Raw genomic sequence first — 25,288 nt, forward strand, 5'->3', positions numbered from 1 at the left:
ATGTACAAAAATCACAGAGCTGGTTATAATTTTATTTTCAAATATACATTAAAATAGGTGACTCTTCATACACAGTGTGTCTATGCATGTCACATTCTACACGTTGTGTACTACCCACACCTAGTCTGCTTATTGCAGATTGGGAAATGCTGTATTACACAATGGGGACCCAATCTTGGGCTGTGTGATAATTCTGGCAACTGTGGATTTCTGGGGGAATTTTTGCAGTTTTGTTTCTATTTTGGATCAGAATATAGAAGTTAGGAAACTACTTAAGAGAACCATTCTTCTTTCAAAAATGAAGTGAACATCCCAAATAGAGTTTCATTTCACTTTAGAGGAAGTTTCTCTGTCATTATTTTTTTTCTTCAAACTTTTTATTATTTATAGCTATTTAAATGCAGGATCCTAAAAATACCCATCACAGTGACTGCTCCTCTGTATGATTTATCACTGAGCAATTTGTTACCGATGCCCTCTTGATGTGAGGGGTTGGTGCTGGACCCTTGCTCTTTGTTGTTCTTAAAGTTGGAGAAGGGGTTGAGTGGTAAAGGTCCTGAGGAAGATAGTGTTGTAAAGTGTTTTAATGTCAGTCACCCTGGTTTCAAGAATGGGGCTATGAGGTCCCAGGAAAAGGAGGCTTCAAAGGAAGAAATACACAAGGTGAGAAAGATGGAGATAGACTTAGAATATAGCTTGAGTGGGGCTGGGGTTGTAGCTCAGTAGTAGAGTGCTTGCCTCCCATGCATGAGGCCCTGGGTTCAATCCTCAGCACCACATAAAAATAATAAATAAATAAAAATAAAGATATTGTGTTCATCTACAACTAAAAAAAATTTTAAAAAGAATATAGTTTGGGGAACCTTAGAAAATGAAAGGATGTTGTCAAGATCACATTTAAGTGGAGCTGAGAAAGGAATGGCATGTAGAAGCAAGAAAATGAAGGAGAGGAGACTAGCTAACCAAGAACAGCCTTTAAAGTTCAGATGGGGATATGCCCAGTAGCTGGAAGGAAGAGGAGGAGCCTATCCCATTAGCTGGAAGGGAGAGGGAGGTGGGCATGGTACACAGAGCAATATGTCTAAGGTTAATGAAGTCATTTTGCTGACTGTTTTCCCAATAGCCAGACAGTGGGTTCTTCTGTGAAGAGAATTCCAGTGATGATGATGTGATTCTGAAAGAAGAATTCAGAGGGGTGATTATCAAGCAGGGATGTTTACTGAAGCAGGTGAGTGGCCACCCCTATTTCCTCCTAGCCTTTCCCCTTAGCAATTTCCCCCAAAGTTTTCCCTAAACGACTCAATGGCATTTAGTTTATTTGACCAATACTGAACCAGAAAATGAAATCCAGAGAATAAAAGTGAGAGGATTAGCTAAGTCGATGATCAAAGTGGCATTAGATTGGGAAGACTGAGGCAGGCAGGGCACAAGACACCCCTACAATAGAAAAAGATCTCCTTTATCAACATCACAGGGAGAAAAAGTTTTAAGAAAATATTTTCCCTTTCATTCTGGAGGAAATAAATTGGCTAAGAGATGTCATCCAAAAGACAAAGATGTTTTATGCTGAAGTACTGACATTTTGCCTCTCTTCTTCCTTTCAAAGTCACTAGGAGATAGGTATAGGCCACACCCAGGTAAGAACATTAGGCACTTTGTGGGCAAGGAGTACCATTCTAGATTGTGTGTAAGCATGGTGATACCAAAAACTAGAACAAGCCCAAGGCCAACTCCACAGAAACAGCAGGCAAAGGTCAAATCTAGTCTGAGGGCATGGACATAGCCCTGGGGGGAAGTTATATGCAGTTACCAGGTGTCTACAAATATAGGACATCATCAATCTGGGAGGAAAGGACTGGGGTGAGCTGAATATCTCTAGTCAGTTTTTAGGGACCAAGGCACATGATGCTTCGAGGTAGGAGAATAGAAGGGCTGGGGGTGAACGAGGAAGCCAAAGCCAGCACTTAGCAGAGGGATAAATAGCAGGAAGATGTGGGACTATTCAGGGTGAAATGAACTGATACTAGCATAGGGTGGCAAAGAAGCCCAGGCCACTTCAGAGGACCAAAGTCTTGTCTTTCTGGCTGTACTGTGAGCTGTATTAATAGCACCATCCAGTTTCTTTATCCATTCATCTATTGAAGGGCATCTAGGTTGGTTCCACAGTTCGGCTATTGTGAACTGGGCTGCTATAAACATTGAGGTGGCTGCGTCACTGTAGTATGCTGTTTTTAAGTCCTTTGGGAATCGACTAAGGAGTGGGATAGTCAAATGGTGGTTTCATTCCAAGTTTTCTAAGGAATCTCCATACTGCTTTCCAGATAGGCTGAACCAATTTGCAGTCCCACCAGCAATATATGAGTGTAGTACATATACACAATGGAATATTACTCAGCATTAAGAGAGGATAAAATTATGGCATTTGTAGGTAAATGGGTGGAGTTAGAGAATATCATGCTAAGCAAAGTAAACCAATACCCCAAAGACAAAGGCTGAATGTTTTCTAGGATAAGTGGATGCTAATCCATAATGGGGGGGCATAGGATGAGTGAAGGAACTTTGGATGGGCCAAACTGGGGAGGGGCCTGGGGGTAGAAAAAATGGTGGAATGAAACAGACATCATTACCTTAGGTACTCATATGATTGCACGAATGGTATGACCATACTTTATGTATGATCAGAGAACTGAAAAATTGTGCTTCATTTGTGTACAATGAATTGAAGAGCTGTCTTGTATAACTAATGAGAATGAATGAATGAATAAATAAATGCAAGCACAACTCATAATGGAGAAAGCCTGGTTGATGTAAAGAAATTTCTGTGTACTACCTATAGGTTCCATGAGACTAAGAGATTTTACTTCATATTATAGTCCTTCATGTTAGTGGTTAATGGAATGAACAAGGAGAAAAGAACCAAAACAGAGTATATATTTTTATTTTAAAATATAAGTCTCATTGGCTTTGTTGAGATTAGGTAATAAGGAGGATTTTGAATTATCCTGGGGAAGTGAAACATTAGTATTGAAAACTTGTCTTAGCTCCAAGTTTTAAAAGAACCAGGTCCTAAGAAATATACAGCAAGGATTTAGAAAGAATTCATGTCCTATTCTAATATCTTTTATGACAAGGTAAACAACTTGACTAAATTAAAGGAAAGGCAGTGGGGGCAGGGCCATAGGAAAGACTCATAGTTTGCCCCTCGTTGGCTTCCTCATTGATTCTAGAAAACATTCTTAGGTTCCAGGCTCTTTGATTTCAGATGCTGGAAGATGACTGTTAAGACAGGAGTAACTTGGAGGGAACTTCCTTTTTGAACCAAGGGCTTCATGTATGCTAGGCAAGCTTTCTACCACTGAGCTACATGGCCAGCCCCAGGCCCTAATCTTCAGAGGAGTTCTTAAAAAGCTAAGCAAGAAGGTATATAAACATCTGGGCTGGACTGGAGCCATATCTAGGCGGAGCACCCAGTAGGAGATGGATGAATAGTCAAAAATTGGTTAAGGAATAGGTACCTGAATGTATTTTGAAGATGATAGGGACTATGAGGAAATGGTGTGGGGTGGCAACTGTAGTAAACTTATATGTGTGTTTTCTTTACCAAACCTTTGATAGGTACAATGTAGTTGTAGCTAGCCCAGTTGATAAACAAATTTGACAGTTGGAGAGCTGTAAAAACTGTACCCTGGCTGATCAAATCAGTCTTTGGAATTTTGTAGCTTCCAAGTGATTCTGATGTGTAGCCAGTGCTGAGAACCAATGAGGTAGCCTTTTTAGTCTTAAAAGATAATTTATTCTATTTTCAAAATACAACTATTTAAAATGTCATTCTATAAACTTCGTTTCTACTTAGAGAAAACAGGAATCTGTGTGCATTCAGGAATTTGGTTCTTTTACACTATTCTTTCTTCCAAATTGTTTTCCGTGGGGCAGAGTAGGGAGAAAACCAAAGACCTCTTCTATTTGAATAGGCATTTTTCTTTAATGTTTCCAACCTCTTAGCCTCAGTGGTTAGTAACTGTGGTTCATGTCAGAATCACTTGAGGGAATTAAAAAAATTTTTTTTTAGTTCCTCAAAAAGTAAAGTACTTTTATATCCTTTTCTGGGAACAAGGCTAACCTGCCCACCAGGATTGTCATGAAAAAGGAACTGTGCTCCACACTTCAGAGGTGGGAAATAGCTTTGTCCAACTGGAAGACTATATCCCACTTGCACCTCAGAGGAAATAATTCTACTTTGCAAATGGAGAAAGTTTGAGGGTAAATGGTTGTGGATTAGATTCAGTATAATCCCTTCTTGTATAATTTCTTCTGTTAAAACAATGAATGAAATATGTAGTTGTTTAATTCCCAACCAGATTCTTTGAAGGAAAGGATAATGTGTTATACGTGTGTCTTGTTTCTACTGTGAAGTTCAGTGTCCTTCTTGGTCCGTGATTGGCAGTAAACACTTGTGAAGTGAATTCCATTGAATATAATTAGATGACTTTGACAAGTTTAATAACAATTCTTGGAAAGCTCAGGCCTGCGTACATTACTTAAAATCCCTCAGGAAACACTCCTAAAATGAAAGATGGCCAGACACCCCCAATTACAGCAAACTGCAATATACAGCACTGATGTCAGTGAGGACTTCAAGGGAATGAGGTGACTAGTCAGGGAAGGCTGGTTTCACCTTCCTCTTTCCTGTTACCTTCCTATTCCATCAGCTCATGACCTGGTGATCACTCAGTAATTTCGTAAGACAGCATGACATGAGGGTGTGCAGATGAAGAGGAAATGGTGCGGGGTGGCAACTGTAGTGTTTGTATCTCATGGATGACGTTAGTTAAGGGAAAGAGTAGGAATCCATACTTTTAGAAGCTGCTGCATTGCAAATGCCAATGATGATATAGCAGACAGAACTATTTCCTGCCCTTCCATGTGACTCTGTAGGGTTCCTGGCTCTATCCCTTCAGGCAAGTAAAAGATTCTTTGGAAATGAGTGTTTTTTTTTTAAACCAAATTCTTGGCCATAAAACTTACATCCCTTCTTGAAAGTGCCCTTTAAATTCCTCTGACCTGATTTTATGAAGGAGGCTCTGTCTGCTAAAACCACACATTATTCATTGTTTTGTACATCAGCAAAATGAAAAATGTTGGAAAATCCATCTATATATATGCCTGTTGATATGTGGTACTTTAGATTATTCTTCATTTTGGGTAGACAGTATGTTATCTTCTAATTTAAAACCATTTTAGGCTTCTGGAGGTATTTAAATCCTTTGACTTTTCTGTGGAAAAATCACAGAATCAGGTTTACTGTGATCATTAAACTTGCTCTTTAATGGCTATTACAAAGAGAGATGGAGCAGTTTCCATGTGCCAGACACTATGGTGAGCACTGGGGAATAAAGAGAAAGTTTCTGTTCTTAAAATTCACAGACTAGATGATGCCAAGGGTTTAATTCTACTGAGGAAGACCAAGTTTTAATCTATTTTTATTATGTCTATTATAGCCAAATTCATTTCCATGGCTATTGCTGCTACCTAAAGTTAGTTCCTAATAATTTTATGTCTGGATTATTGCAATCATTCCCTAATGACCTCATTTTTACATTCTTATCTTCTACCTGGCTTTCCTTTATTCTATCTAGCTGGTCCATTCTGTACTTTGTCACCATATTAATTTTCCCCAAATTGTAATCTTTTCCTTACTCAAAAGTCTTAGTAATTATCTCCCATCTTCCTTTTCAAAAGTCATTTTATTTTGACCAAGATCTGTGATTTTTCCAGCTTTGCTTCTGCTACTCCTCATGCACAGTGCATCTTAGCCAGACTGGTCTCATTCATCAGCTTCTGCTCATGCCCTGTGCATTTCCACCCATTTTTTTTGTGTTGTCAATAATCTTTATATCCATCTAAATCCTGTGTGTCCCACACAGACAAGTCCAGGCCTTTATGAGGCTTTGATTGACATCCAAAGCCCATAATTACATATTCCTCACTTATTTCCTTTCAAATCCATTATTTATACAAATTATTTGATTTGGGCTTTGCTATTTTATATTTCCACATAGTTCATAAACTCTTTGAAGAGCAGGCCCACATCTTAAACTGATAATATCCCTAACATAGCATATAGTACACAGCATCGCTTTACATGATAATGAAACTGCAAACCAAGCTTGGAAATAATCTAGTTCATCCATTTAATATAATAACAAGTTATTAATTGGCCTCGGTGCTATCCCCTGAGAATGTCCTGGGTCAGGGCCTTGTTCTCCTAAAGTTAATGTTTCATCTTCTTTTTTCTTTTATCCAATTCAGAAAAGACTTATGACCTAGGCACTGAACATATCGAGTGATGCTAGGAACTCATCATTTCTTTTCTTTTGTTGTTCCTGGATTTAGGGGCATAGGAGGAAAAACTGGAAAGTGAGAAAATTTGTTCTGCGAGAAGACCCTGCCTACCTGCACTACTATGACCCTGCTGGGGTGAGATTCTGTGGTCAATAAACCCATTCAAATGGAAACCTCCACTCCATTTATGGGCTGGGCTTCTGATTCTCTGTGTTGTTCATATTTCCATTTTCTTTTCACCCTCCCACTTTTTTCACCCATCTTCCTTTACCTTTTCCTACCTACTCACACTGCAACGATCTGAATCCCGATGCCTTAAAGGCCAGTATAAACTGAGGGATGGAATATAATATCACTGTATTTTAATTTATTTGGTTAGCTCAATGTAATTTTTTTGTTTGCCCTAATCTAATATTTTTGGGGAAACTCAATAAGTCCAACACTCTGCAAAAAAGTGATAATTCCAGGCCAACTTGGATGAATGCATTATTTAATTCCTGCAATTCAGGCTGTTGATTGTTGAAGAGAGCTTTTTCCTCAATAAAATGAGCCAACTCTGGAGAGTAAAAACCCATGTTAGGGTTGAGTCCTTGGTCTTTGTTTATGGTGCAGGGCTCTTTGATCTGCTCCTGGAAGGTGATACTACTGTGTCAGGTGCAGTAAACATGCATCTTTTCTTTAGAGGGGCATGGGGACCTCAGCATCTCCACTTCTGCCACTTTCCTCCAGAGTTGAAGTCCAGCTTGACTTGCATATTCTCATGAAACCTCCCTGGCTCCATTGAAAGTGGAGAATGGAGGATCTGGAATGAATTTCCTTTAAGGTCCTTCTGCTATTATTTATTTTAATCTCCTAATACTTACCAGAGTGAGTCTATGAGAATTTTGCACCATTAAAATAAGATGTATCCATACAGTGTATGGATGAATGACTTCTCTTTCCTCTAGGGGGAAGATCCCCTGGGAGCAGTTCACTTGAGAGGTTGTGTGGTGACTTCAGTGGAGAGCAATCCAGATGGTAAGAACGAATTTCTGTGAGAGATGTGTCTCCTTAGACTCTGCACTCCTGTACATCTGGTACCAACATAATCAATCAATCAATCAATCAGGCATAAGCATGCATGAACTTGCTGTCTGAAAACCTTAGAGAAACCAAGAGCTATTCTTTTCCCTGAGCTGCCCCTGCTTTCCAGACCTGAGGAACTGGAGTGGCTTTGTGGATGTCTATAAGTCCTTGAGCAATGCTGAGAAAATACATCACTTCCAAATTGGCTTAGATAGAGAGCTTATTAGCAAGTGATATGATGACATTCCTTAAAGGAAATTTTTTACTTATCCAGATCAGGAAATTCCCCACAACAAAAGGAGCATTTGTGCAACAAGAATTGTGGTGAGTGGACGGAGCACCTGGGTTACTATTAGGTCTATGCTACTCATTCAGCCACATGACCCTCAGTGAACCACCCCAGTATGGTGAATCTTAGTGCTTCCTCTCAAAACGAGGGGCTACACAGGATAACTTTCAGGTACAAGCTTATGCTGGACATATGGATAGTTATGTGGCTGTGCATTGACTTCTGAGGTGCAATGGATAAATGGAATCACTGGGCAATGTGGTTTGGATAGCCCAACCCTGATTTTATTTTGCCATTTTGGGTTTATGATGTTATAAAGGTGACAGGAAAACCATATCAACAAAAGCCCAGATTTGTACTACCCTAAGTCTGCCATCTCTCTGCCACCTAGAGCAGTGCTTTAGTTTTGGAGAGGATCATGTGGCTTTTTAATTTGAGATGGATGTTTTAAGTGGCTCTAATTTAACCCTTGACAAAAATCAGTTCAAACTGTATGTAAAATATTGATGGTAGGATTGGTTTTGTTTTCATATGCATGTATAAACATATATGTATATACAAATGTGTATGCATAGATATACATATGTGTGTGTATATATATATACACACACACACACATACATATATATGAGACTATCAGCTCATGATTTATATTATAAGCAGAAAAAAATCAATCATTAGATACCATTAGAAATTATTGCCAGGTGTGGTGGCACATGCCTATAATCCCAGCAGTTTAGGAGGCTGAGACAGGAGGATGGCAAGTTCAAAGTCAACCTCAGCAATGATGAGGTGCTAAGCAGCTCAGTGAGACCCCGTCTCTAAATAAAATACAAAATAGGTCTGAGGATATGGCTCAGTGGTTGAGTGCCCCTGAGTTCAATCCCTGGTCCCCCCCCGCCTCAAAAAAGAAATTATTTATGAAATATTATTGGAATGCAAAGGTGAAAATTTTACTTACAAACTATGAAATAAAATGTTTCTCCTTGAGTATTTTACTTGTTTCTTACAAATAAACACATACATATAGGATCATACTATGTACCCATCCATATGAATACAACATATATACCTATGTATAAATATACATAATCATATAATGTTTATATGTTTGAAAAACCACATACTTTCCTTGGGATTTTTTTTAAAAAGTGTTTCATGACCTGTGAGCAGGAGGGCAGGTCAGGTGACTTTCTGGTGCTCGTGTGTGTGCTGCCATTTTCTCTCTCCTCACAGGCAGGAAGAGTGATGAAGAGAACCTTTTCGAGATCATCACGGCTGATGAAGTTCATTATTTCTTGCAAGCGGCCACCCCCAAGGAACGCACAGAGTGGATCAAAGCCATCCAGGTGGCCTCGCGGACTGGGAAATGAAGACATGTCTGCAAGTCCTCATGCCCTCCAGAGAGAAGCCCTTGTATAAGCTTGGTCCAGGACCTGTCCACTTCTGTGACAATTCTACTGGAAAGGGTCAGGGGTGGGAAGTTTTTGCCAGAATGTAGCTAGCCATGTGCTGCATGATGTTCACCTGCACTGCCTCTCTCCCTGCAGCCTCTGTCCCACTCCATGTCCCCCGAGTCATATGACAAGCTGTGTGTCCTGGGTAGACTGTTTAACCTTTCCAGGCTTCAGGGCCTCTTTGGAAAAATGATGGAGGTAAACTAATGTGTCTGAAGTCCTCCCTAGCTTAAAAAACAAAACAAAATAACAAAAACAAACAACAGCAATAACAACAAAAGCAATGCCCTGTGATTCTAATCCCCATGAGAGTGGGAGTACTGCTAATTATCCTGCTGGTGTCATTCCTGGGCTGAGTCTTGGCCTCCAGTGGTCTTGAGATGAGCCAGAACCTGACAGCCCTTCCCTTCGAAACTGTTGCCAATTTATACTGAGAGGACTAGGCACTGACCTCTTCATTTTCTTTAGCTGTCTTCCACTTATTTTTGCCTGTGAGAGCACGCTTCTTTATTCCTTCCCTTCCCCAACACTTCCTGAGAGCAGTGGTGGATTTTAGGATTAAGTCTTATATTGCTTTTTACCATTTGGGAGGTTTTATCTTCAGAGAGAAAGACCTGAGGTAGTCAGGAGCAGCTGAGTGTCCTTTCCAGGCCCTGAGGCCACACACAGGTCTATTCTACTCCCACTTGAGTCTGATTTGAAGGAAGTCTCCTAGTGTTCCTTTCTGGAGCATTTCTCTACTACTTATTGTAATTAGAGGGGGCCCAAATATATGAATTTCTTTTGAGGGTTAGTGGGGGGAAAAGGGCAGGTGGGTTCCCTGTATGAGTGAGGCCTGAGCAGCAGCCGGGCTAATGTGCCCCCATCTGTAGAGAGTGGAGGAGCTGGATCCCAGGCTAGCTGATTAGATGGAGGCATATAATTGTCAGCTCTGAAAGGACTTGGACCCTCAGAGCTTGTGGTGGTGCCTGTCACCATTGTGTAGTGCCTTCAGTTCTCCAGTTCATGATTGCTGTGCTTGAGCCTTAAACACAAGCAGTAGCTGCTCTGATGGGCTCTGAGGGTTTCATGGCCCTGTCATTAGCCAGAGTGATCTGGCCTAGGACAAAATGGAAACCAGTTTAGTTTTTCATTCTGATCTCTAAATAGTTAACCATCTCCCAAATTGAGAAAGACAGCACCTATACAACCAGGTATGTGTGTGAAGGTGTAGTTCATAGTTTTCCAACTCTAGGTTTTTAATTTTATGGCTCCAGGAAGGAAAGGCAAGTAGAAAATTCTTCATGATTTGATAAATTCCTCTCTTGCCCTCCCTCAATTCCCCTGCCTTATCCATGTGATTGTGCACCTCTCCCAGATTGTTTTATCAGTGGCCTAGAGGTGAAGGGCTACCTTTTTCTCTAATACTTTAGCACCGTATCTTCATAGAATATGCACAATAGTTTTTTCTACTTTCAGTGTTAAACATATTTATTATTATGGAGTCAGCATTATGTTTTGAAATAAATCTGACTTTTGGGTGTGATGACTCTGTTTTGCTTCTTATTAAACATTCTCCTTTTCTATAACTCATTTTCATTGAGTAATAATAACCATCTTTTAGCTCTAAGATCATTTCCATGGTCTTATGGTTTTTAAATAAATTGTCAGTCTCTTGTTTTGGCAAGAATAGACCAAAAGTGAAGATAGGACTTAGAGAATGGAAAATACATGGACAGACTGTATCACTGATTTTTAACATATACCATCTTGATTATAACGTTCAGGCAAGCAAATGAATCCTTCAAGTATTTACATTAAGAAAAAAAAAATTTCCTTAATGGAAAAAGAGTTTCTAACTGAAGGGATGCTATGTATGGTTGAACTGGATGGTTTGGTCTAGGTGACTAATGCTCCCTAGGACTTGCATTACACAATTGTATATTTGTACACTATGACCTGTGGGCATTCACAGCATCACTAAGTCTTCCTAACATAGGTATTGGTTCTTCCTGGTGGGAAGAAGGTGTCCCTTGACAAAGTGGACATATATAGAGAACAGATATAGATGATATGTTAGAACTTCTTTGATTTACAAAGCTCAGATCCTATTACATGCTACAATGGGCTAATCCACAAGGGTCGAAGCCCTGGTGTGATAGATAGCACCTTCAGTGACGTGGAAAAAGGAATGAACAAACTGTTAATTTCATTTGAAGAACATCTAAAGCCAGAAAGAAAAGGTGTCCAGCTTTGATTTGGGGTTCCAGTTTAGAATGATAAGAAAACAGACTGTTTAAGAATTTACTGTGGAAGGATTAAGAAAGGAGATTAAGACAGGTGTGGTGGCACATGCCTATTATTCCAGCAAATCCGGAGGCTAAGGCAGAAGGATTGCAAGTTCAAGGTTAGCCTGGGCAATTTAGTGAGACTCTGTTTAAAAAAAAATGGAGTGGGGGTTGGAGATATAGCTAAGGGGCAAAGTATCCTGAGTTCAAACCCCTGGGGTGGGGGAAGGAGAAAGAAAGAAAAAGAAAAAAAAAAAAGGGAGGTTAATATCTTCTTGCTTTGTGTGACTGAGACTAAGTCAGAAAACAAAGTATCCAATTGGAAAAAATTAACACACTTAAGAAGAAAAGAAGGAGACATGTTAGGTGAGGATCTTACACATAGGTATAGAACATACTAGTGATTTAAGGACAGATGCTGAATTTCTCTTGTAAACACACACACACACACACATTTAAATTCTACCACAGAGAATGGCTTTCAAGAATAGAATGAGGAACTTGCTTAGATTAAGATAAATGGTTTTTCAACCGTAGCTGGTAGCCATTAAAGAAAGTTAAACAGAGAATCAACATCATTTCCTCTGGGTTTTGTGTGAAGCCTGATGTAGATATCCCTCAAAACCTGTAGGGTAAAAAGAAAATCATAAAAGTATTTTTTTATATATTGGATTTTATGTTCTGAATAAAAAGCTTCAAAACTGTGCCTGTATATTAAGAGATGTTGTGGAAGAAAGGGTAGTGAGAAAAGAAAGTTCTGAGAAAGTTAATTTAGTCTGCTTTAAAAAATAAACAGTGTGAAATTATAGCCCTCAGTGGTTTTTGGCCCAGTTTCAGAGCAAAGAGAAAATAAAATTTAGATGTCACTGGAGGAGAGAAAAGAGGATGGGAAGAGACAACTTTTATGATACCACATTTGCTACTTTATTTAAGTTGTGGTAAGTTTCAAGCGGAGAATGCTCACAGATGTTTTTGGGGAGGTCCTTTGATATGGTGGGGAATCTGGTAGTCCTGGAGCTTGGAACCTGGGTTCAAATCCTTGGTCTATGACTGAGTACATTTGCAACATCTCTAAGTATCTTTTACTGTAGCAAATCCTTGAGATGATCGACTTGTATAGAAAAAAGGTTTTGGCTCACAGTTTTAGACGTTTCGGTCTGTAATTAGTGGGCCCTGTTGCTTTGGGGCCTGTGGTGAGGGAGCATATAATAGCAGGGAGCACATAGCAGAACATAGCTATTCACCTCATGGCTAGGAAGCAAAAAAAGAGGGAAAGGAGAGGGCTCTTTCAAGGTCACACTTCAATGACCGGAAGACCTCCCACTAGACCCTACCTCTTAAAGTTTCCACCACCTCCCGACAAAGACACATGAGGACAAAGCATTTATCACATGGACTTTTGGGGGACATTCCCATGACAGCCATATACCATGTTGGCTGTCATCATCAACCATGTTTTCTGTTTTAGAGATGTGTTCTTTGGTCATAAAGGTGTCCGTGCTTTACAGTTTTTTTTTGGTCTTTCCTAACAACTAGTTCAATGCTTACGCATAGGAGGTGCTCTATAAATAGCTATTAGAACAAAACAATTACTAGTTATAGTAAGTAGGTCTTGATATACCAACTGGAGCTTGGGAAGATAACTGCAGCTCTAATAGCAAACACTTTCTGTTTGCTATCACCATTCTAGGTAGTTTACAAATAAGAATTCAGTGTTCAAAACAATCCTATGATATAGCACATTATCCCTATTGGAAAATTGTGGCACAAAGGAAATTGTGGCACGGTGAAATGGCAATTTGAAATTCAAGTTCACACAGCTAGGAATTTTCATAATCAGTGTTTTAGCCAAGTTTGGCTGGTCTCAAATTCATAATTCATGTTCTTAACCTTCTTGTTGAACTTCCTCTTCATAATACCAGAGTTTAATTAGAGCTGACTACAAGTGCCAGGAACTTTGCTACATATCACACAATTTGATTTTCTTACTTAATTTGTATAACAATCAATGAGGAAGCTTTATCTGCATTTTGGAAATAAAGAAAACAAGGTTAAACAACTTTCCTAAGAACCCTGAGCCAGGAGTTGAAGGAAATTCAAAACCTGGTCTGCCTGGCTTCTGGGTGTTCATTTAAGCATTCTGCTCTGTCATGGATGTACTTGGTTCTTACCACCTTTTCGCTATCTTGTTGCCTTGAGAAGCTGCAGCTTACTGTGCCCATGCCTCCTATCCTATCAGCTGCAACAATATTTCCTGTTACACCACAGTCCATCATGACACTGGGTTTTAAGCTTTTCTTTGCTTAAAGGGAAACCTCTAGCGTTAGATACAGCCAAGCAAGTAGTTCTGCCCTGCTGATATTGGTTTTGAGGTTTATGGGGATTGTATTCTCTATGATTATGTAACAAAACATTTTGGGGGTATGTATATTTGTGCACTTGTATATATACCTAAAACTTTTTTAAAAAATCCAATTCCACTGATGATAAGCACAGAGTACATACACAGGAACAACCTATTGTATGATCAAAAATCATATTTTGCCAAAAATAAAAAAATAAAGAACATAATTTAAAAGGGGGGGAACTTTACCAAAGATATATAGATGGCAAATAAACACATGAAAAGATGCTCAAAAAGGGAAATGCAAATTAAAACTACAATGAGATTTCACCTCATATTTATTAGAATGTCCAAAATTATAAAGATTGACTGTGCCAATTGTCAATAAAGGTATGGGGATATAGAAACTCTCATATACTGTTGGTGGGAAAGTAAAATGGTACAACCACTTTGGAGAACAACTTGACAGTTACTTAAAAAGCCAGACATACACATGTACTCTACTTGCAGCTGTATGTCCAAGAGAAATGAAAGCATATGTCCATACCAGACTCATACATGATTGTTCGTCATAGCTTTATTTGTAATAGCCCAAACCAGGAAGTGACCCTAATATCCAACAAAAGGTCAGTAGAGAAACCAATTGTGTGTATTCATACAATAAAATATTAAGAAATAAAGTGAACCATTGTTATCTGCAATATGGATGAATCTCAAAATAACTATACTAAGTGGAAAAAGCCAGATATTAAAGAGTACATACTAGTTAATTCTACTCATATAAAATTCTAAAAATTATGCACTAATCTATGGTGACAGAAAACAGATGAGTGGATGCCTGAGGATGGGGAGGAGGACCAAGAGGAATGTGTGGAAAAAATTACAAAGGAAAGAGGAAAGTTTTGAGAAACATGCATTGGTTCATTTATCTGGATTCTGGCAATGGTTTCACAGGGAAAGAGGTATGTCAAAACTTGCCACAGCATACACTTTAAATATATGCAATTTATTGCATGTCAGTTACACTTTGCAAGTAGGAGGCTATGTATCTGGGGTTTGGCAAACCCTAGTGCTTTGCAGTGTATCGGCCCTTGACTCTCTTTGCCAAGATCCCTGCTATGTTCTTGGGGAGCTGGTCCAGGAGAAGTCTGCAGGATTTAAAGCACCATCTCTAATGTCTAAGTGAGGTGAGCAGCATCTGAGAGTAAAATCTGTATTACCCCAAGATGCTTTAGGAATGTTATGTTTAGGTTAACTGAGATTTATCATTGTTTGAATATTAAGCAGACATGTTCCTAAGATAAAAATCTTCAGCTTGACAATCTCCCTAAAGTCTTAAGGCCAGGTTCCTGCCTTCTAAAGACCTGTCCCTGTAAAATCCCAATGACATTTTTCATAGAACTAGAAAAAGCAATCATGAAATTCATTTGGAAAAATAAGGGATGAAGAATAGCCAAAGCAATCTTAAGCAAAAAGAGTGAAGCAGGAGGCATCACAACACCAGACCTTAAACTATACTACAGAGCCATAGTATGGCATAATATGGCATGGTATTGGCACCTAAACAGACATGTAGACTAATGGTACAGAATAGAAGATTCAGAGACAAATTCACATAAATACAATTATCTTAAACTAGACAAAGTCTCCATAAACACTCATTGGAGAAAAGATAGCCTCTTCAACAAATGGTGCTGGGAAAACTGGAAGTCCATTATATAGCAAAATGAAATTAAACCCCTATCTCTCACCATGCACAAAACTCAACTCAAATTGGATCAAAGACTTAAGCACTAGAACAGAAACCCTGCACCTAACAGAAGAAAAAGGAGGCCCAAATCTTCACTATGTTGGCTTAGGATCTGACTTCCTTAACAAGACTCCTAAAGCTCAAGAAGTAAAATCAAGAATCAATAAATGGAACAGCAAAGGAAACAGTCAAGAACACAGAGAGCCCGTGTAATGGGAGAAAATCTTTACCACAGGCACCTCAGATAGAGCATTAATCTCCAGGATATAAAAAGAGCTCAAAAACCCAACGCCAAAAACCAAAACCAAAACCAAAAAAAAAAAAAAACAAACACCCAAGTAACCCAATCAATGAGTGGGCGAAGGAACTGAACAGATACTTCAAGGAAGAAGAAATACAATTGGTCGACAAATATATGAAAAAAACAAAGTCAACATTTCCAGCAATTAGAGAAATGCAAATCAAAACCACTCTAAGATTTCATCTTGCTCCAGTCAGAATGTCAATTATCAAGAATACAAGCAACAATAAATGTTGGTGAGGATGTGGGGGAAAAGGGGAAAAGGTACACTCATGTATTTCTGGTGGCACTGTAAATTGGTGCAATAACTATGGAAAGTGGTATGGAGATTATTCAGGAAACTTGGAATGGAACCACCATTTGACCCAGCTCTCTTCCTCCTTGGCTTATACCCAAAGGACTTAAAATCAACATGCTATAGTGAAACAGCCACATCAATGTTTATAGCATCTCAATTCACAATAGCTAAAATATGGAACCAATCTAGATGCCCTTCAACAGAGAAATGTATAAAGAAAATGTAGTATATATATACACAACTGAGTATACTACTCAGCCTTAAAGAAGAATGAAATTATGGCAATTGCAGGTAAATGGATGGAGCTGGAGAATATAATGCTAAGTAAAATAAGCCAATCCCAAAGAACCAAAGGCCGAATGTTTTCTCTGATATGTGAATGCTAATTCACAATAAAGGGGTGGGGCTAGGAAAGAATAGAGGTACTTTGGACTAGGCAAAGGGGAGTGAAGGGAGGGAAAGAGGTGTGGAGGTGGAAAAGACAGTAGAGTGAATGGAACATTATTATCCTATGTTTATATATGATTACACGACCTGTGTGATTTTATATCATGTACAATCAGAAGAATGAGAAGCTACACTCCATTTATGTATGATGTGTCAAAATGCATTCTATTGTCACATATAAATAGTTAAAACAATAGCGAAGAAGACATTCACTCTTTGTCAGTGTTTCTCCAAAGTTGTTGTTTTCTTCTTGATTTTACCTATGACATTTTGATACATTAAATTTTGATACATTTTTGAGTCTGAAAAAAAAAGAGCCATATGAAGCTGTCTGAGATTCTCTTTGTTGACTGAGGAGCTTGCTATCTGGGAGACGATGTTTCTAATGGTATAGGGAGAACAGAGGAAATGAGAGAATGTGGGAGCAAGTGGGCTGCCTCAGGGCAAAGTCAAGACACCAAGAGGAAGTTGTTTGCATCCTCAAGTCTCTCATGTTGGCCTGCATTGTTGTGGCTTGCCTCTTTATTTCAAAATCAGAATATGGAAATAAATTCCTATTACTTTTTAGAGTTCTGATTAGTTGGGTTTTGTTTAGTCTGAAGTTTTTTATAATTGGAGAAGTCCCCTCTGAATGACACAGGAAATAGACTCTGTGAGGTATGTAAATCCAAGCAGCTGAACAAGTTTGCCAAGAAAGGCTAAAATGATGTGCCGCTGGTGTGGGAACTGGTGAGCTCACATAAAGATGAAGTTGTCTATAGTTCCTCGGAACAAGGTATCTCTAACAGAAGACCAATTCCCTGAAATGAATAAGTCTAATGATTCTGGATTTTTCTACCCCTATTATGGAAGGAAGTTCCTAGCTCATATAAGCAAATCAGTTGAATCTCTCTGAGCCTTGCACACACAACTATAATATAAAGATACTGACACCTACCTTGCACCAGTAACCTGAGATTAAATGAAATAATATAAGGAAGATGACAGACAATAGCATGGATGTTCAATGTATGGTCGTTCAACAAGGTAATAAAGTAAGATTATTTTTGTCTCTGATCTGCTGAAGCTCTCAAAAGGACCAGAACCAAAAGTAGCTGTCAAGTACACCCACATTAAAGCAATGTGAGACATGCTAAGGGGTGGCCAAAAACGAGTTCTGAGGTTTCTAGCTCTTCCCCCATCTGAAAGATCTACAAAGGCTGAAGAACTCAAAAGACCAGTAGAAAATTAGGGGGAAATTCTTTGGGTAAAACAATTGAAGTGTAGTAGACTTTTCCTTTCCCCTCCAAGGGCATGATGTTGGGGGTGCTTTCTTTTATCCCACGTAGACCAGAAGAGGCTCTAAGAAGCTTTTAACCTGTGTCTCTAGAATCTGTGTAGCCCAGAGACTGGTGGCATGTCATGACCACCCTAAAAACGGAGGTTGTGGCTGACAGGTGTCCTGGAAGCAGAGGCAAGGAGAGTTGGCTATTCTGGAATCAGCCTGTGTGCCTACATTGTCAGGGCAAAGGATGCAGGAGTGAGTTTGGCAGCGTGGGCCACAAAGAAGTCTACCTGAACAGCAGGAGGATGATCTCAACAAAGGGGATGACCAGGGATCCTCAGAGATTGAAGGATAAACCTCTAGTAAGGAAAACATAAAATTAAATTTATTACAAAGAAAAAAAAAAGAAAAGAAAATGTTGGCAAACCAGCTACAGAACACATATAACCTGACTCATGGGAGCTATATCTTAATGTTCTTGGGGTGAGAGTGAGTGAACAATGACTTTGAAGATCCATGAAAGCACTCTGAAGAGGCAGCTTTGAACATTTGCAGGCCAAGAGGAGACCAGCACTGGGTTAGGTCCCCAGCAACTGCTACTTTCCTGCTCCTTGCCACTCCTCAGCTCCCGTGGCATTTCATTTCTGAAAGCACTAAAAAGAGAAATGGAGGCATGGGCAGGACACAGGAAGGCCCTTGCCACATTAGTCACCCTGACCACCACAGGCTTCTCAGGCCTTGCAGCCTAATGCATAGAAGACAGACTTCTCAACTCTAAATGAGGCTTGGAGCACTGTGGGAAAAGTTATATTTTAATTGCTGAGGTAAGATGGGTTTTTGACTTGAAGCAACTAGGGGGCATTTTATTATCTAAAGGAGACTGGAAACTGTAATGAAATCTGCCTGAGAGTCCACGCTGGGGTGGGGAAAGGTTTAATAATAGAGAACTGATTTGAATGTGCTATGAGAAAAAAAAAAACATTGAATGCTTATTCTAGCTGTCTGCTATGAGTCTGGCTTGGTCAACATAGTGGTTATAGTGGCTATTCTTAGAACAGGAGATATTACTCATGAAGGCAAATGTGGCAGCCCTGAGGGCTGTCACTGTGTATTCCCAGCTCTGTCTTCTGGGCACATGCTAGGGCTACACTTCTCAGCCCCTTGGATTTGGGTAATGTCCTGTGACCAGTTCTGGGATGAGCATTTCATTGCTGGTATAGGACTCTGGAACTCTCTTTTCTCTACCAATGACAAGACCCATCCTGTAGTCTGAGTAGTCCCATGTAGCCACTGAGCTCTCAGTTTAGTTATTCCAAATTGAGATGTGCTATAAGCATAGACATATCAAATTTCAAAGACTTGGTACAAAAACGGCATCTAAAATCCCTCACAAATGATTTTGTATTTATTACTTGTTGAAAAATTATTTTGAATATAGTGGGTTAAATAAAATATCTTATTAAAATTTATTTCCACTACTTCTTTTGACTGTTTTAAATATGGCTATTAGAAAATTTAGAGTTATATACATGGCTCTCATTTGTGGTTGGCCTTATGTTTTTATTGGACAATGTAGTTCCCAGTAGTTATTTCTTTCTTGGACTGGCGGGTTCCTAAAGTATGGATATGGAAAGTGTGGAGCAGATCCCACGGCCAATCAACAATGGATGCAGAATGTGAGCAAGAAATGAAGGTTTTCTGTTTCATGTCATTGTGATTTGGGGTTGTTTGCTACTATTGTATCACTAATACCCTCACTATCCTGATTTGTTCAGCTTGGAGGAGGAATGGCAGCAGAAGTGAACTTTCTAGCATATTCTCTGAAATCTCTATGAATGTCCTCATCTTCATGTCTGACCACTAGAAATAGAAGAATCTTCTAGGGTTTTCCTTGTTTTTCTTATTGGCTCTTTGTTTAGTAGTAATTCAGGAGGAGAATGGCAAATTCCGTATCACTCTGTGGATTTTTCTTTGATTGTAAATTTCTCAATATACAAGGAAGATAACTTCTTGGTTGTCTTATCTGCGGGTTCCAAATAAGGTAACCTAAGACCAGAAGACTCTTGTTTCAGTTTGGTCATTGGCTTCCTGTCACAGTGAGTAATCTGGTTGGATACGTAATGTACTTTTTCTGTTAGCCTCCTTGTCTGATTAGCCTTTCAGCATTGTAAGGTTCTAAGGATGTAAGGTTAACAGCAAATGTTAACTCCATCTGGGGAGATTCTGAGTCAAGATCTTTCCATCCTAATATTATATTTGAATTGGTTCATGTTTTCTTTGAGAACATTCACAGCTTTCTCTTGACTCTTAAGCCAATAGTGTTTCAAAAGGGCAACAAACCACATTTGAAAGATATGAGGAATAGCAGCACATGACCTTCACTTTGCTGCTTGAGGCATTTGTTATAAACAGTTTTATAATTTTCAGACTCTATTTGAAAAATCTCTGGTGGGACAGTTATAGATGGGATGGTTGGGTTGTAGTCTCTAGTTTCATTTAAAGCTTGGCAACAGGAAAGTAGTACATTCTCCTATCACCATTAACCAGCTGGGTGATCTTGGACAAGTCTCTTGCTCTCTGGGCCTCTCCATTATTTATTCACACTAGGGCTTTATAAGCTCACTTCACATTGTGGCAGTTGTTTGCAGCTGGGCATTCCTGAAAGAATAACAGCGGTCACTCTTGTTGTCAAACCCAAGTAAGAGATGATAAGGTTTCAATCTCAGCCACAAAGGTGAGGCAGGTGGGAGTTAGGTTCAGTTGAAAGCTCCACAAATATTTAAAGAGGGTTCCTCAGATGTCAGCAACTGTGTTAAGATGGGAGATAAGTCAGCCTTACTCTATGCCCTCAAGGACCCCTCCTTCTTGGGGAGAGGAAAACTTCCAAGCTGAAGATTACAACATCTTGTGACTGTTGAGTGCTGTGATGCATAAAAGAAGGAGAGATGGGCTGTTCAGAGAAGAATTCTTCCTAGAATTGATGGATAAATAGGATATACCAGGCAAAAGAGCAGGAGACAGATCTGAAAGCTACTTAGGAGGAATGAACAAGACAGGAAAGACACTAAGATGACTGCCAGTATATGACTTAGTGACCTGGAAGTAGTTCATTTCATTAATGAGTGTAAGAAATAAAAAAAGAATAGCCCAGTTGATGGAAGGAATGATGCATTTAGATAGGGAAATACTGAATTTAAAGTTCCAGTTGGGAATCGAGGAGTAAATACCTAATTACTATTAGGCAGCTAGGGATCTACAAGACTTGAGCAAAGGAGAAAGACCGAAGCCAAGTTTTAAATTTGGGAGTTATGAGCATGTCTGTGGGTATTTGAAGATGTAAGATTGGATAAGAACATCCAGGGATGACAGGAAGTCAGGAAGGATCCATGTATTTATTCACTGACACATTCATTACTTACTGAGAGTCTACTATGTGGTGATTGAAGAAGGTGAGATCAACATGGTAAAGTGTACACTTCAAAGACAAACAGGCGTGTAGACTCTACTTTAAAGACACCTAATGGTTCAGAGAAAGAGATAAGTGGGCAATAACTAGATGAGATAGGAAACAAAGAACACAAAGAAAATTGCTGGAGTTGAAAACTTAGTTGGATTTCATCTACATTTAAAAAAACATTTTTTTTTTGCCAATGAGGGAAAATAACAAAAATTTCAGTTGATTGTACCCATAACTTAATATTGTTAAATTATAATATTGTTAAAATTTATAGGAATTTCATCATATTTATTAATATAATAGTTTGATTCTCCTCTCTATTGAATTATTCTTCTATTCTACAAGTGATAAATAATTATGCTTCAAAAGAAATTGATACAATAAACTTTAATTTTGAGTTAAGTGGTATTTATGTGCCCAAATTATCCAAACATGTCCTCTAGGACTTATATCTGCAGATAGAAATTAATGCCAGTGAATCATACAGATGAATACTGTAATGAGTTTATAGGTCCACCTCAAGAAAATTTAAAAATAGAAAATGGCCAGACATGGTGGCACACACCTTTAAACCTAGTGGCTTGGAGGCTGAGACAGAAGGATCACAAGTTCAAAGCCAGTATCAGAAGCTTAGTGAGGCCTAAGCAATTTAGTGAGACTCTGTCTCAAAATAAAAAACAAAAAGGTCTGAGGATGTGGGTACGTGGTTGAGTGTCCCTGGGTTCAATCCCTGGTACTAAAAACAAAAACAAACAAACAAACAAAAGACTTAAGGAAGAGAGTCTAGAGAACTGAACTGGCTTGGGATTTTATTTATGCTAAGTAAATAACTAAAGATTTTGAGTTTTGCCCTTTCCTCTTGTAGGCAATGGAGAGCCACTTGTCAAAGGGAACCAGGTAGCTATCTTGGAGGAAGCTGGCTGAAGAGATGGGAAGATCAACTAGGGGACCATTGTGGTTCATCTGTATGGGAGGTAATACAAATGTCAACGGTAGAAATAAAGGTGAACAGTGAACTGTTTCATATGAAGAATCTACAGATTAAATAAGATGGTGACTGAATAAGATGGTGAGAGTTAAGAAGTACTCTTGAACCATTGAGACAAGCAGTTCCTTAACAGAAAAAGCAAATCGGAATGAGATTGGGTTTGGGATATAAGTTTGAAAATAAGAAGAGAGTGAGGACGCAGGATAGGCTTAGACTCATGAACAAGGAAGTAAGAGCTGAAGTCCTAGGAGATGTGTTCATCAAAAGAGAATACATAGAACTAAAAATCTGGTACAGCTCTCTGTCAGGACAATTGGGAGGACCCATAGATGGAAATCAGGATCAGGGAGAGGAGCCAGCAAAGGGTTGGTTGGTAGAAATATAATCAGGAGAAGTGTCTCAGAACCTGGGAAGAAGAGAGATTCTGCAAGAAAAGGGAAATGGTCAACAGTGTCAAATGCATAGAAATGAAGGAGGCTGAGACTTCAAAATGCTGTTGGGTTTGGTCGTGAAAGCATCATGGTGATCTTCAAGGCTTCAATTAAAGAAGATGGTAAGGGGAGAAGTCAGTGCACAGAAAGTGAGGAAGGATGGGTAGGGAAGCAGAGGTTGTAGACTATTCATTCTCCATATTTGTCATAGTGAATTATAGCATGAAGAATTGACTTGAGGCTTTCAGGAATTGTAGGGTAACTCATTCATTTATTTGCTCAGTAGGCCCAGATTTATTAGAACCCACTGGTTACCTTTTCACTGCTTGGTAAATAAGGTAAGCAAGATCCCCACTACTATGAACCTTGCAATCTAATATAGGAGAGATGGTTCTTAAACAGTGAAATAATCTTAGATATTAAAAATGCTATGGTGAAAGTGAAACAAGGCATGAGATAAGCACATTCTAGATCCTGAGGCAAGACTGAGCACTGAATGTTCCAAGAAGAAAAGAAGATAAGTGTGTCTAGTGCCTGGTAAAATGGGGAGAAAATGATGGGAGATATCAGAGAGGCTCAGGAGTGGGGTTTTATTCTAAGTGCAAGAGGGACCATAGGAGGGTTTTAAACAAAGAAGTCACATGATCAAATTCTCTTTGACTGCTTTGTGAAAAATGGAAGGCAAGAGTTGAAGCTGGAAATACAATGGGAAACTTCTAAAGAACGCATTCAAGAAATAATGTGTATGGTAAGAAGGGGGTCAATTTTGGGATATATTGGGATAGAATCCTCAATGGGATGAGCTAAATGATGTGGGAATGAGTCATAAGGCAAAAGACAAATGAATGTTGTCCTAGGTTTTGTTCCAAAGTGACTGGATAAATAGTGGAACTATTCACTGAGGTAGAAGACTGGGAAAGGTGCAGATGTGGGCTGTGATAGGAATAGGAGCCAGAGGTTTTGCTTTGCTTATCTATGACATGCTTAGTAGAGGCAGAGTAGAGGAGTGGTGAAAACCAAGTGAAAGATGCTTCTTCTAGTGGAGAACTGAACATTTATAGATTTTAGATTAATGGCAGGACTATGCTGAAGAGAAGATAAGAGAAAATGAGAAGTGCTTGGGAAGAGGTGTAGAGGAATTGAATCAATGGCCCAGGCAGAGAGCTGACCATGGAGAGCAGCAGGGACACACTGATTTGAAAAAGGAAATAAAGACAGGTATAAAAATAGAGTTCTTTAGAAGTCAAGAGGAAGAAAGAGGATAGATATCCTCTGATATCTCCCCAAGAGATGAGGTCATCTGCTTAGGATGATTGGGGTGAGAGGAATTGTTTGGTGCTTGAGGAGAAAGGAATTTTGGAACAGACATTGTGGGAACTCCGTTGAGAGTAGAGAATAATGATCTCTATGCAGTACAAAGAGTAAGAAAAGCCCTTGATCTCTATGTTAGTCTGTTTGTTGTTCATAAATAAAATACTTGAGGAAGGCTACTTTGGAAGGAAAGAAGATTATTTAGCTCAAAGTTCTGGAGATTTAAGGGAATAGTACTAGTTCTGTTGAGGACCTCATGGCAGATCACCATGGCAAGATGAGTTTGAGAGGGAGGATCATGTGGCTAGGCAGGAAGCAAGAGAGATAAGGAAGCAAGAGAGATATTCAGGGGTCATGCTTATGATTTTATAATAGCTGGCTCTCTCAAGAGCTCTGGGGTCCCACAAGAACTACTTTAATCGTTTCTGAGAGCAGCACATCCAATGACTAAGGCCCCACCTCTTAAATGTTTCATACCATCTCCCAGAACCTTTGAGTACAATATCTAAACCACAGCAACCTCCTTCAGAAGTCCTTAGTGAAGACAAGAGTAAGGAATTCATTGGGAATGACATCAGCGCCCAGGTGAATGTGAAGTCCCTAGAAGCAGGTTAAGAGTGTGTTGGAAGATTAGGTTAAGGGTATGTGCAACATCCAGGCAGGGAGTCTGGAGGAGCTAGAAGGGCCTCAGCATATTGAATGGGGCTTAGGGGTGATGTTCCTAGGGAAGGCAGAATGCTAGGTGTGTTTGCTACTGTGTAACGGTATAGAAGTGCTGCTAAAATTGTCATCCACAAACCAGCAGCAGTAGCTGCTTCCCTGGGAGTCTGTTGGAAATGCAGAAGCAGGCTGGGGATATAAGTTGGTGGTAGAGTGCTTGCCTAGTGGGCACTATGCCCTGGATTCAATCAATAGGACCTGGGTGGCAGGTGGGGGAGAAAAGAAATGTAGAGGCTGGGGTTCCCACCCAAATCTCAGTCAGACTGTGCATTTCAATCAGATGCCCTGGTAATGTGCTATTTTGTGATATGCTGCTGTAGGGATTGAGGCTTTCAAAGTTTAAGTCCTTTTTGAAATAAGAACTGTATAGTTCTGCTGAAGAACAGATCTTGTGGAAATATTTGACACATTTTACTTTCTAGTGTATCTTCATTTTTTCTGATTAAAAAAATATCACTGACAGTGTTTTAAAAGTGGAAGATAAAGACATGTATGAAGAAGAGACTAATTAACGTTTCACCACATTCTTAGGGTTTGCTACTAGAAGAACAGAACCA

At 39.3% G+C, this 25,288-nt stretch overlaps 2 protein-coding genes across 5 annotated transcripts in view; both read left to right on the forward strand.

The window, feature by feature from the left end:
• Plek (pleckstrin) overlaps positions 1-10,678 on the forward strand; it is a 30,804-nt gene extending 20,126 nt beyond the window's left edge. For both annotated transcript variants that reach the window (XM_027934314.3, XM_027934315.3), the window contains exons 7-10: positions 1,124-1,228; positions 6,394-6,477; positions 7,290-7,359; positions 8,933-10,678. In XM_027934314.3, the coding sequence (XP_027790115.1) occupies positions 1,124-1,228; positions 6,394-6,477; positions 7,290-7,359; positions 8,933-9,069 (396 nt within the window). In that variant the 3' untranslated portion in view covers positions 9,070-10,678. The remainder of the gene's footprint in view (positions 1-1,123; positions 1,229-6,393; positions 6,478-7,289; positions 7,360-8,932) is intronic.
• A 7,670-nt stretch (positions 10,679-18,348) lies between these two features.
• The window catches only part of Aplf (aprataxin and PNKP like factor), a 173,927-nt gene continuing 166,987 nt past the window's right edge, over positions 18,349-25,288 (forward strand). The window contains exons 1-2 of one of the 3 annotated variants that reach the window (XM_071601660.1): positions 18,349-18,648; positions 22,147-22,255. The gene's annotated coding sequence lies outside the window, so the exon portion shown is untranslated. Of the gene's footprint in view, positions 18,649-22,146; positions 22,256-25,288 lie in introns of those variants that run through there. The other 2 variants (XM_071601661.1, XM_071601662.1) reach the window with 2 other exon arrangements.

Source organism: Marmota flaviventris, chromosome 14 (assembly GCF_047511675.1).
Source record: "Marmota flaviventris isolate mMarFla1 chromosome 14, mMarFla1.hap1, whole genome shotgun sequence".
Classification (NCBI taxonomy): Eukaryota; Metazoa; Chordata; class Mammalia; order Rodentia; family Sciuridae; genus Marmota; species Marmota flaviventris.